The 18,194-nt window shown below is 48.9% G+C and overlaps 1 protein-coding gene across 1 annotated transcript in view; it reads left to right on the top strand.

Annotated features, from left to right (window-relative positions):
• The first annotated feature begins 76 nt into the window (after positions 1-76).
• Positions 77-18,194, top strand: part of LOC148450974 (uncharacterized) — a 93,566-nt gene continuing 75,448 nt past the window's right edge. Inside the window, 6 exon segments of the mRNA XM_088462426.1 lie at positions 77-159; positions 12,175-12,332; positions 12,878-13,060; positions 13,185-13,263; positions 13,383-13,480; positions 13,644-13,953. Coding sequence (XP_088318552.1) covers positions 12,255-12,332; positions 12,878-13,060; positions 13,185-13,263; positions 13,383-13,480; positions 13,644-13,953 — 748 coding nt within the window. The 5' untranslated portion in view covers positions 77-159; positions 12,175-12,254.

The following is an 18,194-nucleotide window of genomic DNA, read 5'->3' as shown; positions in this document are numbered from 1 at the left end:
TGAGGGGAAAGAGAGGAGGGCGGTCACTTCGATTAGAGGGGCGGGGAAGACAGTAGCCATAGCTACACGGAGGAGAGAGGGGCGTGGTTATATAGAGGGGCGTGTCTTCTTCTATAACTGCAGCTTCCGGGTGACGGTCCCAGCAGGAATAAGCAGCAGGTGATGGTATTTATTGTTATTATACAGGGGGAGCAGACTGTGGTGCCTCATTATTATCATACAGGTATATCAGACACCAGTGTTCTACATAATACAGGTGTAACAGACCCTGGTGTTACTATAATACAGCTGGAGCAGCCTCTAGTGCTACACTATGTATATACAGGTAGAGCAGACCCCAATGTTGGTCTAATACAGGTGGAGCAGAACTTTTTGTTACTATAATACAGCTGGAGCAGACTCTGGTGCTGCATTATCATTATACAGGTAACAACAGAAGCAGAAAGTTCTCTCTATATATTTGGGGCACTCACCCTACTAATAATAAAGCGTAACCTGTAATAGTGTCAGTAAGAAATGACCGAGGTGTTATCTGTATAGCGCAATAAGTCAGGAAATACACAGAACGTAACAGAAAGAGGATATAAAGCCTGGTCTAACCAGGGCCAATAACCCCTCAGCACTGACCAGCTGTGTGATGGGAGACGTATATAGTGATTATCTGTATCATTTATGGTCAGACACATACATCATCACCCAGTGCTCAGAGGTATGGGGAATATATGTGTATATATATATATATATATATACAGGTAATCACAGTAAGTGTAAGGAGGGAGATTCTCTCTGTATAATAAAGCGTCGGCCATCACCTGATTAATATGTTATTGTCTGACCTATCCAAGTGCTCATATCTGACATGGTGCATTCACATGTAACATACATAGAATAATCCCATCTATCTGACATGGTGCAGTCACATATAACATACATAGAGTAGTCCCATATATCTGACATGGTGCAGTCACATGTAACATACATAGAATAATCTCATATCTGACATGGTGCATTCACATGTAACATACATAGAATAATCCCATCTATCTGACATGGTGCAGTCACATATAACATACATAGAGTAGTCCCATATATCTGACATGGTGCAGTCACATGTAACATACATAGAATAATCTCATATCTGACATGGTGCAGTCACATGTAACATACATAGAATAATCCCATCTATCTGACATGGTGCAGTCACATATAACATACATAGAGTAGTCCCATATATCTGACATGGTGCAGTCACATGTAACATACATAGAATAATCTCATATCTGACATGGTGCAGTCACATGTAACATACATAGAGTAATACCATATATCTGAGTGGGCAGCAATATAATGATATATTAATTACTAATATAATACAAGGTCTGTGAACTTTCCCAGGTATCCTTGTGGGACAATGTACATATAGCTGCATATAGTATAGGACACATGGGTTAGATCCCAAATGTAAGTATAAGCAATCTGCAACGAAACCCAGATATTACTGCAGCATAACATCTAGTTATACAGCATTGCAGGTTACCACGGTGACACATAGCATCTAGTTATACAGCATTGCAGGTTACCACGGTGACACATAGCATCTAGTTATACAGCATTGCAGGTTACCACGGTGACATATAGCATCTAGTTATACAGCATTGCAGGTTACCACGGTGACACATAGCATCTAGTTATACAGCATTGCATGTTACCAGGGTCACAGATAGCATCTAGTTATACAGCATTGCAGGTTACCACGGTGACATATAGCAGCCAGTTATACAGCATTGCAGGCTACCATGGTGACATATAGCAGCCAGTTGTTACTAAGGTAAAAGTAATAAGCCTTTCCTGCACTTGTGATGTACTAAGCAGCTCAGTAGTGTAAGGATAGGATATAATATGATTATACCGAGCGCTGATATTTATGTGGAGGTAATCCTTATTTATAAAGAAGAAATACACATACATACATCAGCACAAGCACTGAGATTATGTGTATAGCTCTTGTATGAATATGTGGAAGGACGGGTCCCTGTGAGGGTAATGTGGAACGGCAATCACAAGGTGATCTGTCCCTACCATACCCTAAGATGGTCGTCTTCTTCTTCCCGGATGCGGTCCGGTACATACCCGGCAGGTACGCCTGTATTGCCAGTTCTGTGCTCAGTCTGATGCCTGATAAGATGAGGCAAGGTTACCGATGATGGTTTGCGCTGGACTCATAGCATATACAGCGTGTTGAATTGCGTTGCCGCTGGATGACGTCACTGGCCGCCCAATGTTAGAGAGGGAAGTTTTCAGTTAATCTCCATCCATAGCCATCTCGTACCCAACGCGTTTCACATGGTTTGGTGTTTTCTCAGGGATAGGGCTGATCTTCCATGTGTCCATATTTATACTAAAGACTCTAAAAAATCATACAGAACGTAGCAGCTGTAGCTCGTGGTCAGTACCCTTAGTAGGTGGTTATTAGTGTTACATATAATACAGGTGGAGCAGACCCTGATGTTACATATAATACAGCTGGAGCAGTCACTGCTCGGTGGGTAACAGACTATAGAGAAAGAGAGGTGTCCGGCGCACTCAGACCCCCATACAGAACATATTAGCTGTAGCTGGCGGTCCGTACCTTCAGTAGGTGGTTATTAGTGTTACATATAATACAGGTGGAGCAGACCCTGGTGGTGTTCGGTGGGTAACAGACTATAGAGAAAGGGAGGTGTCCGATGCACTCAGACCCCCCATACAGAACGTAGCAGCTGTAGGTGGTGGTCAGTACCCTCAGTAGGTGGTTATTAGTGTGGAAGTGACAGAATACACAGAGAGACACCATAGTGTACACCGGGTGATGTATAAGATGCACAGACGTCCTCTGTAATAGGCCCTGCTGAGTCCTCACCTGTCTGAGGCTTTCTTACGCTGAGTACGCACTAGCGCAGATCGGAGCGAAATATCGCGTCAGTCTATTGTGTACCCATGATATGTGCTCAGTAAGGCTGTGTACATTGTATAGTGTGTACCCATGGTATGTGCGCTCAGTAAGGCTGTGTACATTGTATAGTGTGTACCCATGGTATGTGCGCTCAGTAAGGCTGTGTACATTGTCTAGTGTGTACCCATGATATGTGCGCTCAGTAAGGCTGTGTACATTGTATAGTGTGGACCCATGGTATGTGCGCTCAGTAAGGCTGTGTACATTGTATAGTGTGTACCCATGATATGTGCGCTCAGTAAGGCTGTGTACATTGTATAGTGTGTACCCATGATATGTGCGCTCAGTAAGGCTGTGTACATTGTATAGTGTGTACCCATGATATGTGCGCTCAGTAAGGCTGTGTACATTGTATAGTGTGTACCCATGATATGTGTGCTCAGTAAGGCTGTGTACATTGTATAATGTGTACCCATGGTATGTGCTCAGTAAGGCTGTGTGCATTGTATAGTGTGTACCCATGGTATGTGCGCTCAGTAAGGCTGTACATTGTGTAGTGTGTACCCATGGTATGTGCGCTCAGTAAGGCTGTGTACATTGTATAGTGTGTACCCATGGTATGTGTGCTTAGTAAGGCTGTGTACATTGTATAGTGTGTACCCATGATATGTGCGCTCAGTAAGGCTGTGTACATTGTCTAGTGTGTACCCATGATATGTGCGCTCAGTAAGGCTGTGTACATTGTATAGTGTGTACCCATGATATGTGCGCTCAGTAAGGCTGTGTACATTGTATAGTGTGTACCCATGATATGTGCGCTCAGTAAGGCTGTGTACATTGTATAGTGTGTACCCATGATATGTGCGCTCAGTAAGGCTGTGTACATTGTATAGTGTATACCCATGGTATGTGTGCTCTGTAAGGCTGTGTACATTGTATAGTGTGTACCCATGATATGTGCGCTCAGTAAGGCTGTGTACATTGTCTAGTGTGTGCCCATGGTATGTGCGCTCAGTAAGGCTGTGTACATTGTCTAGTGTGTGCCCATGGTATGTGCGCTCAGTAAGGCTGTGTACATTGTATAATGTGTACCCATGGTATGTGCGCTCAGTAAGGCTGTGTACATTGTATAGTGTGTACCCATGGTATGTGCGCTCAGTAAGGCTGTGTACATTGTATAGTGTGTACCCATGGTATGTGCGCTCAGTAAGGCTGTGTACATTGTATAGTGTGTACCCATGGTATGTGCGCTCAGTAAGGCTGTGTACATTGTATAGTGTGTACCCATGATATGTGCGCTCAGTAAGGCTGTGTACATTGTATAGTGTGTACCCATGGTATGTGCTCAGTAAGGCTGTGTACATTGTATAGTGTGTACCCATGGTATGTGTGCTTAGTAAGGCTGTGTACATTGTATAGTGTGTACCCATGATATGTGTGCTCAGTAAGGCTGTGTACATTGTCTAGTGTGTACCCATGATATGTGCGCTCAGTAAGGCTGTGTACATTGTATAGTGTGTACCCATGGTATGTGCGCTCAGTAAGGCTGTGTACATTGTATAGCATGTACCCATGGTATGTGTGCTCAGTAAGGCTGTGTACATTGTATAGTGTGTACCCATGATATGTGCGCTCAGTAAGGCTGTGTACATTGTCTAGTGTGTGCCCATGGTATGTGCGCTCAGTAAGGCTGTGTACATTGTCTAGTGTGTGCCCATGGTATGTGCGCTCAGTAACGCTGTGTACATTGTATAATGTGTACCCATGGTATGTGCGCTCAGTAAGGCTGTGTACATTGTATAGTGTATACCCATGGTATGTGTGCTCAGTAAGGCTGTGTACATTGTATAGTGTGTACCCATGATATGTGCGCTCAGTAAGGCTGTGTACATTGTCTAGTGTGTGCCCATGGTATGTGCGCTCAGTAAGGCTGTGTACATTGTCCTGTGTGTGCCCATGGTATGTGCGCTCAGTAACGCTGTGTACATTGTATAGTGTGTACCCATGATATGTGCGCTCAGTAAGGCTGTGTACATTGTATAGTGTGTACCCATGATATGTGCGCTCAGTAAGGCTGTGTACATTGTATAGTGTGTACCCATGGTATGTGCGCTCAGTAAGGCTGTGTACATTGTATAGTGTGTACCCATGATATGTGCGCTCAGTAAGGCTGTGTACATTGTATAGTGTGTACCCATGGTATGTGCTCAGTAAGGCTGTGTACATTGTATAGTGTGTACCCATGATATGTGCGCTCAGTAAGGCTGTGTACATTGTATAGTGTGTACCCATGATATGTGCGCTCAGTAAGGCTGTGCACACATTGTCAAATCTGTCTGATGGGAGGGAAAATCTGGTCTGTATTCCAGTGTTTGGGACCTAATTTCTATTTTCTACTTCAGGGTCCATAGGGTATCCACAGGATACCTTGGGTATAGGTGTGACGTCAGTCGCTGGGCACCATAGAGTTAAGCTTTTCAGCCTCCCAGGATGCACTAGGGTCCCCCTCCTATACCCCGCCCCCGAGCCAAGGCACCTCAGTTTAGTTTGGTGCCCGGCCGGCGTCGGGTGCACCTGTCGGAGTGGGGGCTAGAAGAGCCCCTGAAGCTTTCTTCAGTGCAGCTGTGGCTGCACATCTGGATGTACAGCATGGACAGTCAGTCCTGACGTCCATGCTGTCTTCCCTACACCCCCGCCGGTACCGATCCGGGGATGCTGGTGAGCATCTGGGGTCACAGCTAGCGGTGACCCCAGATGTTCCGGACCATGGCCGGATCCAAGGGGGACAAAGGTAAGCAGCGGGGTCCCGCAGTGGGTCCCCGCTGGTCACATGGTCCTAAGTCCCCAGGCAGGAGGCTCCCTGGGGACTGGCTGCAGCGTGGAGCCAGGCGACCAACCTGCGCTTTCCACTACCCCCTGGGACAGCGGACCACAGCAGAGCGGTAGCGCTGCGGCGTCCCAGGGGTTAAATGCATGCCAGGGGAGCGCGCCTTCCCTGTCTCACAGCCGGCGCCTCCCCCGCTGCACACAGCCCTCTCTGTATGCTGCCGACTGGTCCTGTGGCAGCGCTCCTCCCCCAGGCCAGCCTCCTCTCTGCTCCTCGGCGGCCATCTTCTCCAGAACGCATGGTGAACGCTGCTGGAAGCGCTGGACGGAAGCATCGTGGTCTGGGTCCCCCCGCATACCTCTCCTCCGCTGTGGTCAGGTCTGTGTATGCAGCGTTGTGTCCTACCAGGCCCTGTGTCTGCGTAGTTGAGTGATCAGCACTGTTAGTGCAGGAATTGATTTTCTTTGCATTGTATGTGACTGTGCTAGCGCTGCTGCCTGTAACTTTTCTCTAAACTGTCAGCTTTATTACTGTCCCTGTTCTTTCTGCTAAGCCCTTGCGGTGCGGTGCTGCAGGGTGGTCTCTCGCCTATTTAAGTTATAATTGGTGAGAGAGGTCACATACGTGGTGCCATCATGTCCGAAAGTGATTTTCCCCTCCGGCTACAGTGTACTACGTGTAAAGTACCGTTAGCGGAGGGGGAGGGTAGCGCGGAGGGCCTTTGCCGGCAGTGTTTGACCATGGCGCGGCCTCTTACGGTTACAGCACCGGTACAGGAGCCGCCCTGGGCTTGTTTCGCTCAGGCGCTTACAGCCTTAGTGGGCCAGTTAGCTCCGCAGCCCGCGTTTACACCGATGGGTTTATCCCAGCAGTCAGTGGTGTCGTCACCCATGCAGGGTTTCCCACGACAATTGGTGGTGCCCCACAGTCTCCCTATTTCCCCGCTCCCGGTTTCTCAGGAGCCAGCGTGGGTTAACTCCCTGACGAGTTCTGTACAGCACTTGTCGGATGTGTTGCAAGGGGAGTCTGTGATGCGGCCGCATAAACGGCCGGTGGCGTCTCTGTCGGCTCCTTATGAGGATGACGAGGGGACGTCTGATGATGGGGAGATTCTGGATCCTTACGATCAGGAACCTCTCCATACTAAGGACGCTGATGCTAAGTCCAAAGTATATATTCCTGGACTTATTCGGGCGGTCCGCACAGCCTTGGTGATTGAGGACGAAGTTCCCCCTGCGGCTAAATCTAAGTATGCCTTTTTCAAGGATGTGAAGGGCGATGCCACAGTCTTTCCTCTTTCGGGTCAGTTGGTGGACCATTTAGAGGAGGCGTGGAAACAGCCTGGCAAAAGATACCAGCTGCAGAGACGCCTGGCGGTGGCTTATCCATTCGCGGATAATTATTTTGCAAAGTGGGAATCCCCTCCACAGGTGGATTCTCACGTGACCCGTCTTGTCCGTAGTGCCACATTGCCGATGCCATCCATGTCCTCCCTTAAGGATGCTACGGACCGCAAGGTGGAAATCTACCTGAAGTCCGCTTATTCCCTTGCGGGGGGGCAGCACGGCCGGCTATGGCCATTTGCTGGGTTGCCAGAGTGATGGAGCGCTGGGCGGATTCATTAGAGGCTTCTTTTGATTCCGACTGTCCGGCCGAACAGGCGGAGTTGATTGGCAATCTCCGTGATTCGGCCACCTACATCAAGGAGGCAGCCCTAGACATTAGTACTCTGGTGTCTAGGATTTCTTCAGCAGCGGTAGCTGCTCGTCGCACCTTGTGGCTGCGATCCTGGAAGGCAGACGCAGATTCCAAAAAGGGTCTGGAGGCGTTGCCGTTTACCGGAGAAGTTCTCTTCGGTCCGGATCTGGATAAGATTGTGGCCGCACTGGCGGCAGCCAAATCGGCTTGTCTCCCGTCGGCCGCTGCTCCTTCTGGTTCTGAACCATCGTCCTTTCGGTCATCTAGGGCCCAAACCACAGTCGTTTCCTCGACAGGCTAGTCCTAAGAAATCGGCCAAGCCCCGGAAGCAGGCATGGAGTACCAGACGTCCGGCCCCCAAGCCAGATGACAAGCCTGCGGCCTGACGGTCCAAGCCTCCCTTTGGGGGATTCCAGGGTGGGAGGCCGCCTGCTACAGTTCGCCCAGTGTTGGTCGACCACTACGACAGACACTTGGGTTCTGGAGGTGGTTTCCCACGGATACGCCCTCTCCTTCCGGCACAGACCCCCGGCTCGATTCTTCACCACGGGTCTACCATCAGACCGGAACAAGGCTACGGAGCTGCGGAAGGTATTGCACACTATGCTCCAGGCTGGAGTTATAGTGCCTGTTCCATTCTCCCAGAGGGGCCAGGGTTTCTATTCAAATCTATTTTTGGTACAGAAACCCAATGGGTCATATCGTCCGATTCTCAACCTCAAAGCACTCAACAAGTCTTTGCGGGTCCCAAAGCTTCGGATGGAGACCCTACGGTCCATCATTCTGGCGCTGGAACCTGGGGACTAGATGGTGTCATTGGACATACAGGACGCTTACCTGCATGTCCCTATTCTTTTGCACCATCAACAGTTCCTCAGGTTTGCAATCCGCAGCGACCACTTCCGGTTTCGGGCGTTACCTTTTGGCCTGGCGACAGCACCACGTGTTTTCACCAAGGTGATGGCGGTCATGGCGGCTTCTCTGCGTCTGCAGGGAGTCCGCATGTTGCCGTACTTGGACGACCTGTTATTGGTGGCAGGATCTCCAGAGCTCCTGTTACGCCACTTGGACCTGACCATTGCACTGCTGCAACGGCACGGCTGGCTAATCAACTGGCAGAAGTCCACTCTAATCCCATCTCGGAGGATTCTGCATCTTGGAGCCTTATTGGACTCGGGACAGCAAAGAATCTTCGTGACGGAGGACAAGATCTCTGCTTTACAGTCAAGGGTGCGCAGTTGTCTGCACAGCCGCCGGGTGTCCTTACACTCGGCGATGAGGTTACTGGGCTCCATGGTGTCGGTGTTCGACATGGTGGAATACGCCCAGTTTCACTCCAGACCTCTGCAGCACCTGATCCTGTCCAAGTGGAATGGGCTGCCTCAGTCTCTGAAGTCCCAGACGATTGTGCTCACCCCGGAGGTTCGCCTGTCCCTTGTGTGGTGGTTACAGACGACCCACCTCAACAAGGGACGTCCGTTCTGGGTTCCAAATTGGGTCCTGTTGACAACGGATGCCAGTCTTCGGGGCTGGGGAGCAGTTTCGGGTCTACACTTGTTCCAGGGCAGGTGGACGCCGACAGAAGCGGAGCTTCCAATAAATATCTTGGAACTCCGTGCGGTCTTCAATGCTCTCCAGCAGGCACAGCGGTTTCTCCAGGGTCACCCGGTGCAGGTCCAGTCGGACAACGCTACCACCGTGGCCTACATAAACAGGCAAGGAGGAACTCGCAGTTGGGCGGCTCTCGTAGAGGTCTCTCGGATCCTGGTTTGGCCGGAGCGCAATCTTCCGGCCACATCAGCGGTCTTCATCCCGGGAGTGCTAAATTGGGAGGCGGACTTTCTAAGTCGCCAGGACGTTCATCCGGGGGAATGGTCCCTGCACCCGAACGTTTTTCAACTACTGGTGGACAGGTGGGGTCTTCCAGAAATCGACCTCATGGCGTCCCGGCACAACAACAAGTTGCCGGTGTACGGGTCTCGCACAAGAGACGAAGGGGCGTCTCTGGTGGATGCTCTGTCCGTCCGGTGGACGTTCCGGTTCGCATACCTGTTCCCTCCGGTCTCCCTTCTTCCACGGGTAATCCGGAAATTCAAACAGGAAGGAGGGATGCTCCTGTTGATAGCTCCCACGTGGCCCAGACGGCACTGGTTCTCAGACCTTCAGGGTCTGTCCGTGGACAGTCCTCTGCGGTTGCCGCTACGACCGGACCTTCTGTCTCAGGGTCCTTGTCTTCACCCGGACCTGACTCGGCTGTCTTTGACGGCGTGGCTGTTGAGACGGCCATGCTGAGGTCCCGGGGGTTTTCCAGCTCTGTGGTGCGTACCATGTTACGAGCTCGGAAACCGTCTTCCGCGAAGATATACCATCGCGTGTGGCATACGTTCTTCCAGTGGTGTCGACCGAGAGGTTATGCACCGCGGGAGTTTCGTCTGTCTCGGATTCTCTCCTTCCTGCAAGCGGGACTAGATCATGGGCTTCGCCTTGCTTCTTTGAAGGTACAGGTTTCGGCCCTATCTGTCTGGTTTCACCGTAGGATTGCTACAATCCCGGATGTGCGCACCTTTATGCAAGGTGTTCTCCGCATTCAGCCGTCCTTTGTTCCACCCGTGGCGCCTTGGGATTTGGCTGTGGTCCTGAGGGCTCTCCAAGGACCGCCGTTTGAACCACTGGGCTCAGTGGATCTTAAATGGCTAACAGCTAAGACTGTTTTCCTTCTGGCCATTGCTTCGGCCAGACGTGTTTCTGAGTTAGGGGCTCTTTCTTGTAGACCCCCTTTCTTGGTTTTTCATGGGAACAGGGCAGTGCTCCGCACTCGGCCCGAGTTTCTTCCCAAAGTTGTTTCCCAGTTTCATGTTAACGAGGAAATCGTTGTTCCGGCCTTTAACTCACCGGGTCTTTCCGTGGGTGAGGCCTCTTTGGATGTTGTGCGGGCCTTAAGGACTTATGTTGACCGCACTTCTTCGTTTAGGAAGTCGGACGCTTTGTTTGTCCTCTATGGCTTCCGTAAAAAGGGTTGGCCTGCTTCAAAGCAAACTTTGGCAGCCTGGATCCGTATGGCTATTTCTGAAGCTTATCTTCATGAAGGCCTACCGGTCCCTCCTTCTCTGAAGGCTCATTCCACTAGGTCTGTGGGTCCTTCGTGGGCAGCTCGACGTGGTGCCTCGGCAGTTCAGATCTGCAAGGCTGCTACGTGGTCCTCTGTACATACCTTCATGAGGTATTACAGGTTTGACACCTTCGCCTCTCAGGATGCTTCCTTCGGGCGGCGGATTCTCCTTTCAGCACAGGAGCGTCCTCACCCTTAAAGGATACTGCTTGGGGAAATCCCCAAGGTATCCTGTGGATACCCTATGGACCCTGAAGTAGAAAATATGAGATATGGTAAGAACTTACCCTTGTTATCTCTATTTCTACGAAGTCCATAGGGTTCCACAGGACTCCCGCCCTGTCGCACCTGTGCTGCAGATGGGCTATGCTCTGGTCACCGGTTTTCCATCTTCCTCTGGTGAGAATGTGATTCTTGTATGTGTCCAGATCTTTTTTCTCTCTCTTCCTTCTCCTCCTCCAGCCTATGGCTTGATAACTAACTGAGGTGCCTTGGCTCGGGGGCGGGGTATAGGAGGGGGACCCTAGTGCATCCTGGGAGGCTGAAAAGCTTAACTCTATGGTGCCCAGCGACTGACGTCACACCTATACCCAAGGTATCCTGTGGAACCCTATGGACTTTGTAGAAATAGAGATAACAAGGGTAAGTTCTTACCATATCTCATATTATTTGCTCCCATACATTACCAGATTATCCTTCCCACCAGACAGATTGAATAGACATATTTATAGGTATGTACGCAGCCTTACGAAGGCACCTGTGCTCCCACAAGGAGATATGGAAAACATGTACTGTTAGGGATCCCTAGGGACCAGAGATGGGAAACACTGTTCTAGATCTTCAGTGTGTATGTGATTACCCTCTACCCTATGCTACATGCCCATAGACTGCAGGATTGTCACACATGTAACGTACATCCTGGTAGGCTAACTATGTATTCCAGCATGACAGGGAATTCTGGGACTTATGGTTCCACTACAACTGCAGAGTCACATACTGTACCAGACAGCTGACACTCAGTACTTATTGCAGATACAAGAGCAGAGAAAACAAGTCACTCAGATATTGGGAGACAGAGGCATAGGGAAAGTATGTGATATCAGTGTGACCTGTGTATAGTGATCAGTGTGTATCAGGTGTGTGATATCAGTGTGACCTGTGTATAGTGATCAGTGTGTATCAGGTGCGTGCTATCAGTGTGACCTGTGTATAGTGATCAGTGTGTATCAGGTGCGTGCTATCAGTGTGACCTGTGTATAGTGATCAGTGTGTATCAGGTGCGTGCTATCAGTGTGACCTGTGTATAGTGATCAGTGTGTATTAGGTGTGTGCTATCAGTGTGACCTGTGTATAGTGATCAGTGTGTATCAGGTGTGTGATATCAGTGTGACCTGTGTATAGTGATCAGTGTGTATCAGGTGTGTGCTATCAGTGTGACCTGTGTATAGTGATAATCAATGTGTATCAGGTGTGTGATATCAGTGTAACCTGTGTATAGTGATCAGTGTGTATCAGGTGTGTGATATGGCTTGTGGAAGAGGAGTGCTTAAGAGTTACTTGAATATGATACATATACTTATATATTTATTATATTATATTTATTCCTAGACAAGTAAAGGACCAGAAAATCTTTACTAGAAGTCACGTGAGGGTGAGACGTGTCCTGTATAACTCACTGATCACTGAGGATGGACACGGACAGGAGTCACATGACTGAGAGGATTCTAAATCTCACCCTGGAGATCATCTACCTGCTGACTGGGGAGGTGAGGGGATCTGAGAGTGTCACAGTGACATCACTTATATCTATAGTAACAATACAGGGATATGACTGGGGAGGTGAGAGGGTCTAGGAGTGTCATAGTGACATCACTTATATCTATAGTAACAATACAGGGACATTACTGGGGAGGTGAGGGGATCTGGGAGTGTCATAGTGACATCACTTATATCTATAGTAATAATACAGGGACATGACTGGGGAGGTGACGGGATCTGGCAGTGTCACTATGACATCACATATCTATAGTAATAATACAGGGACATGACTGGGGAGGTTAGGGGATCTGGGAGTGTCACAGTGACATAACTTATATCTATAGTAATAATAAAGGGACATGACTGGGGAGTTGAGGGGATCTGGGAGTATCACAGTGACATCACATCTATATAATACAGGGACATGACTGGTGTGGTATCTGGTAGTGTCACCATTTATATCTATAGTAATAATAATACAGGGACATGACTGGGGAGGTGAGAGGATCTGGGAGTATGTGCAGTGATATTTGGTATTTTCCCCAAAACACAGGGTTACACAGTAGTAAAGAAGACATTTGGTGAGTGTGAGACACCTAGCAGCCATCCCTATGTGTCAGGAGGACTGAGCAGGACCCAGAGCCTCATCACGGTGCCTCCACCTCACTCACTGATACATGAGAGACACAAGATCCTGAACCTCACAAACAAGATCATTCTACTGCTGAAAGGAGAGGTGACTGCTGGGAATGGGACATTATACAGTAACACCAGGGGATGTGTCTGGGTGATGACTGTATCATTGTGTGTGTCAGGTTCCTATAAGGTGTCAGGATGTCACTGTCTATGTCTCCATGCAGGAGGAGGAGTATATAGAGGAACACAGGGGTCTGTACAAGGACGTGATGATGGAGAATCACTGGCCCCTCACATCACTGGGTAAGAGGAGACTGTCATTTATTGTACAGGGGAGAGCAGGTATGGGGGCCCCCTATATACACACATCATCTGATAATCACATATATACAATGTACTCTGTCACTGTGTATCTCTTACAGATGGACCCAGTAACAGAAATACCCCAGAGAGGTGTCCCCGTCCTCTTGATTCACAGGATTGTACAGAGGAGAATCACAGGATCCCACAGGAGCATCAGGTAGATGGGATTTAGGATCTCACCAATACACTATAGTGACTCTCATTATATGATCTGTACAGAAGCTGTGTGTATTATTTTCTGTGATTTTTCTACTTAATGTGAATTAATTAAAGCAGACTTTTTTAAACTTATTTGCTTTTAATTTTGGGGGGTTTCTTAGGGTGAAGGTCTGGCTGATAATAAGGCAGAAGATATAGAGGGAGAAGAAGAGATGTATGTGACTGATATGAAGGTAGAAGATATAAAAGTGGGAGCAGAAGAGACATATGTGACTGATATGAAGACAGAAGACATAGAAGAAGAAGAAAAAGAGACGTATGTGACTGATATGAAGGCAGAAGATATAGAGAGAGAAGAAGAGACGTATGTGACTGATAATAAGCCAGAAGATGGAGAGAGAGAAGAAGAGACGTATGTGAGGGGTGATCAGCAGTGTAAGGAGGAGGAAATCCCTACAGATATCAGCACAGGTGAATAATAAACACTTATTAAAGAAAAGAGTTATATATTCTCCTTTCTCAGTCACTACAACACGTTCTTATTATACACCCTCCTCTGTCAGTACAGAATAATGAGGAAAATGTATCTGCTCAGTGGGGGAGTCAGGAGCCATAAGCCTCTAATATACTTCTACTCTATCCCCTCATGCCACTGTGTGTTACCGGCATAGAGATCTGACCAGTCTCCTCCCCACACTCTCTATTGTATCTCATACATCAGGAGCATCAGCCCCTATTATACTCCTGCTCTCCCCCTCACATCATGTCACTGTGTGTTACCATCCCAGAGATCTGACCAGTTTCCTCCCCACACTCTCTGGTGTATCTCATACATCAGGAGCCATCAGCCCCTATTATACTCCTGCTCTCCCCCTCACATCATGTCACTGTGTTACCAGCCCAGAGATCTGACCAGTCTCCTCCCCACACTCTCTGGTGTATCTCATACATCAGGAGCCATCAGCCCCTATTATACTCCTGCTCTCCCCCTCACATCATGTCACTGTGTGTTACCAGCCCAGAGATCTGACCAGTCTCCTCCCCACACTCTTTGGTGTATCACATACATCAGGAGCCATCAGCCCCTATTATACTCCTGCTCTCCCCCTCACATCGTGTCACTGTGTGTTACCAGCCCAGAGATCTGACCAGTCTCCTCCCCACACTCTCTGGTGTATCATACATCAGGAGCCATCAGCCCCTATTATACTCCTGCTTTCCTCATCACAGCATGTCACTGTGTGTTACCTGCCCAGAGATCTGACCAGTCTCCTCCCCACACTCTCTGGTGTATCTCATACAGCAGGAGCCATCAGCCCCTATTATACTCCTGCTCTCCCCCTCACATCATGTCACTGTGTGTTACCAGCCCAGAGATCTGACCAGTCTCCTCCCTACACTCTCTGGTGTATCTCATACATCAGGAGCCATCAGCCCTATTGTACTACTGCTCTCCCCCTCACATCATGTCACTGTGTGTTACCAGCCCAGAGATCTGACCAGTCTCCTCCCTACACTCTCTGGTGTATCTCATACATAAGGAGCCATCAGCTTCTAATATACTCCTGCTCTCCTCCTCACATCATGTCACTGTGTGTTACCAGGCCAGAGATCTGACCAGTCTCCTCCCTACACTCTCTGGTGTATCTCATACATCAGGAGCCATCAGCCCCTATTATACACCTGCTCTCCCCCTCACATCATGTCATTGTGTGTTACCAGCCCAGAGATCTGACCAGTCTCCTCCCTACACTCTCTGGTGTATCTCATACATCAGGAGCCATCAGCTTCTAATATACTCCTGCTCTCCCCCTCACATCATGTCACTGTGTGTTACCAGGCCAGAGATCTGACCAGTCTCCTCCCCACACTCTCTGGTGTATCTCATACATCAGGAGCCATCAGCCCCTATTATACTCCTGCTCTCCCACTCATATCATGTCACTGTGTGTTACCAGCCCAGCGATCTGACCAGTCTCCTCCCCACACTCTCTGGTGTATCTCATACATCAGGAGCTATCAGCCCCTATTATACACCTGCTCTCCCCCTCACATCATGTCACTGTGTGTTACTAGCCCAGAGATCTGACCAGTCTCCTCCCTACACTCTCTGGTGTATCTCATACATCAGGAGCCATCAGCTTCTAATATACTCCTGCTCTCCCCCTCACATCATGTCACTGTGTGTTACCAGGCTAGAGATCTGTCCAGTCTCCTCCCCACACTCTCTGGTGTATCTCATACATCAGGAGCCATCAGCCCCTATTATACACCTGCTCTCCCCCTCACATCATGTCACTGTGTGTTACCAGCCCAGAGATCTGACCAGTCTCCTCCCTACACTCTCTGGTGTATCTCATACATCAGGAGCCATCAGCTTCTAATATACTCCTGCTCTCCCCCTCACATCATGTCACTGTGTGTTACCAGGCCAGAGATCTGACCAGTCTCCTCCCCACACTCTCTGGTGTATCTCATACATCAGGAGCCATCAGCCCCTATTATACTCCTGCTCCCCCCCTCACATCATGTCACTGTGTGTTACCAGCCCAGAGATCTGATCAGTCTCCTCCCCACACTCTCTGGTGTATCTCATACATCAGGAGCCATCAGCCCCTATTATACTCCTGCTCGCCTCCTCTCATCATGTCACTGTGTGTTACCAGCCCAGAGATCTGACCAGTCTCCTCCCCACACTCTCTGGTGTATCTCATACATCAGGAGACATCAGCCCCTATTATACACCTGCTCTCCCCCTCACATCATATCACTGTGTGTTACCAGCTCAGAGATCTGAGCAGTCTCCTTCCCACACTCTCTGGTGTATCTCATACATCAGGAGCCATCAGCCCCTATTATACTCCTGCTCTCCCCCTCACATCATGTCACTGTGTGTTACCAGCCCAGAGATCTGACCAGTCTCCTCCCCACACTCTCTGGTGTATCTCATACATCAGGAGCCAGCAGCCCCTATTATACTCCTGCTCTCCTCCTCACATCATGTCACTGTGTGTTACCAGCCCAGATCTCTGACCAGACTCCTCCTCACACTCTCTGGTGTATCTCATACATCAGGAGCCATCAGCCCCTATTATACTCCTGCTCTCCCCCTCACATCATATCACTGTGTGTTACCAGCCCAGAGATCTGACCAGTCTCCTCCTCACACTCTCTGGTGTATCTCATACATCAGGAGCCATCAGCCCCTATTATATTCCTGCTCTCCTACTCACATCATGTCACTGTGTGTTACCAGGCCAGAGATCTGACCAGTCTCCTCCCTGCACTATAAAACCTTATACTTACACATCACAACAAACTCCATGTATACACACACAAAACTATAAGCACACACTTATTATTGCACATTGCTTCCACCAATGCTTGTCTACAATGAATGACTCAGCCTATAATAGTAGTGTGACTGTGACAGTGGGACTGTGGCACCTGCGTGTGACCAGAGGGACATATAGTGGCTGTTGCACTGTTTCCATTTGCTACCTTTGTGTCCACCTGGAGACCTGTGAGTCGTGTAACCGGTGGCCAGGACATGCTGCTAGTGTACAGAGCTACTGTGCTTCCACGTCTCCAGTGTGTGTGAGAGAAGTGACTGGATGCCCAGTGTCACTGGCTTATCTGGTTTCCTCTCCCATGATAGTAGCTGGGGAATGTTACTCACCACATGTCACCATGGCTGGGTCTATGCCGTCTGCATGGTAATCCTGTAGTGTTTTATTTTATCTGTGCAGCAGGAGCCATATCTGCTGTATGTACAGTTATTGTAATAAAGTAGCTGTAGAATAGTTTGCAAATTCAAATTATACATCATGGACTAATATTATTATTATTAATCATTATTTATATGGAGTCCGCTTTGCATTACGCTGTATATAAACAGAACACATTGTAAGCCTAACAAGGGAATAGTGCAGAAAACTTACAGTACAAAACATTGTAGCACATGGGACACCAGCTATAACAACACTGCAGCTTATACAGTCACAGTAGCCACAGAAGCAGCACGGGGTGAGCCCAATGGTTCTGTGCTGCTTTTAGTATTGGGGAGGAGGCGTTAGTATAGGTCAGGGACGAGGGCCCTGTTCATTAGAGCTTACAGTCTGTAGGTGGAGGGGCTGGCAGACAGGGGTGGCACTTAGAGGATACATAGTGAGGAAGGAGCATACAGAGGTGGGTGAAGATGAGAGCAGGAAAGCTTTAGTAAAGAAGTAGATCTACAGAGTTTGTGAAGCTTAGGAGAGTCAGTAGGTGAGAGTACCAGGGGTGGGGAGCAGCACAGGTAAAGTCCTGGAGGCAGGAGTGGGAGGATGTAATTAGTTGGGAGGAGAGGCACCAGTTCTTGGCAGAACAAAGTGGGCGGTGGTAGTCTGGAGGGAAATGGAGAAGTAGGGGGGAGATGATTGGTTGAGGGCATTTTAGGTGAGTTTGAATTGGGTTCTCACATGGGTAGGGAACAAGTGTTGGGCCTGTAGGGGAGACTGAAGCAGTTATTTTGGAGATGATGAGCCAGGACAGATTGGAGGGGAGAGAGGTGGGAGTTGGGGAGGCCACATAGGTGTAAGTTGCAGTAGAAGAGTCTAAAGATGTACAGTGAGTGGATGAGGGCCTTAGGTGCCTCTAGGGTGAGAGAGGGGCTGATCCTGGAGATATTTTAAAGATAGAACTGACAAGACTGTAAAAGGAACTTAATGCGG

This window comes from Taudactylus pleione, unplaced genomic scaffold (assembly GCF_031769625.1).
Source record: "Taudactylus pleione unplaced genomic scaffold, aTauple2 ptg001238l, whole genome shotgun sequence".
NCBI lineage: Eukaryota > Metazoa > Chordata > Amphibia > Anura > Myobatrachidae > Taudactylus > Taudactylus pleione.
The sequence above is the reverse complement of the archived record's forward strand: the minus strand, read 5'-3'. Positions and strand labels throughout refer to the sequence as shown.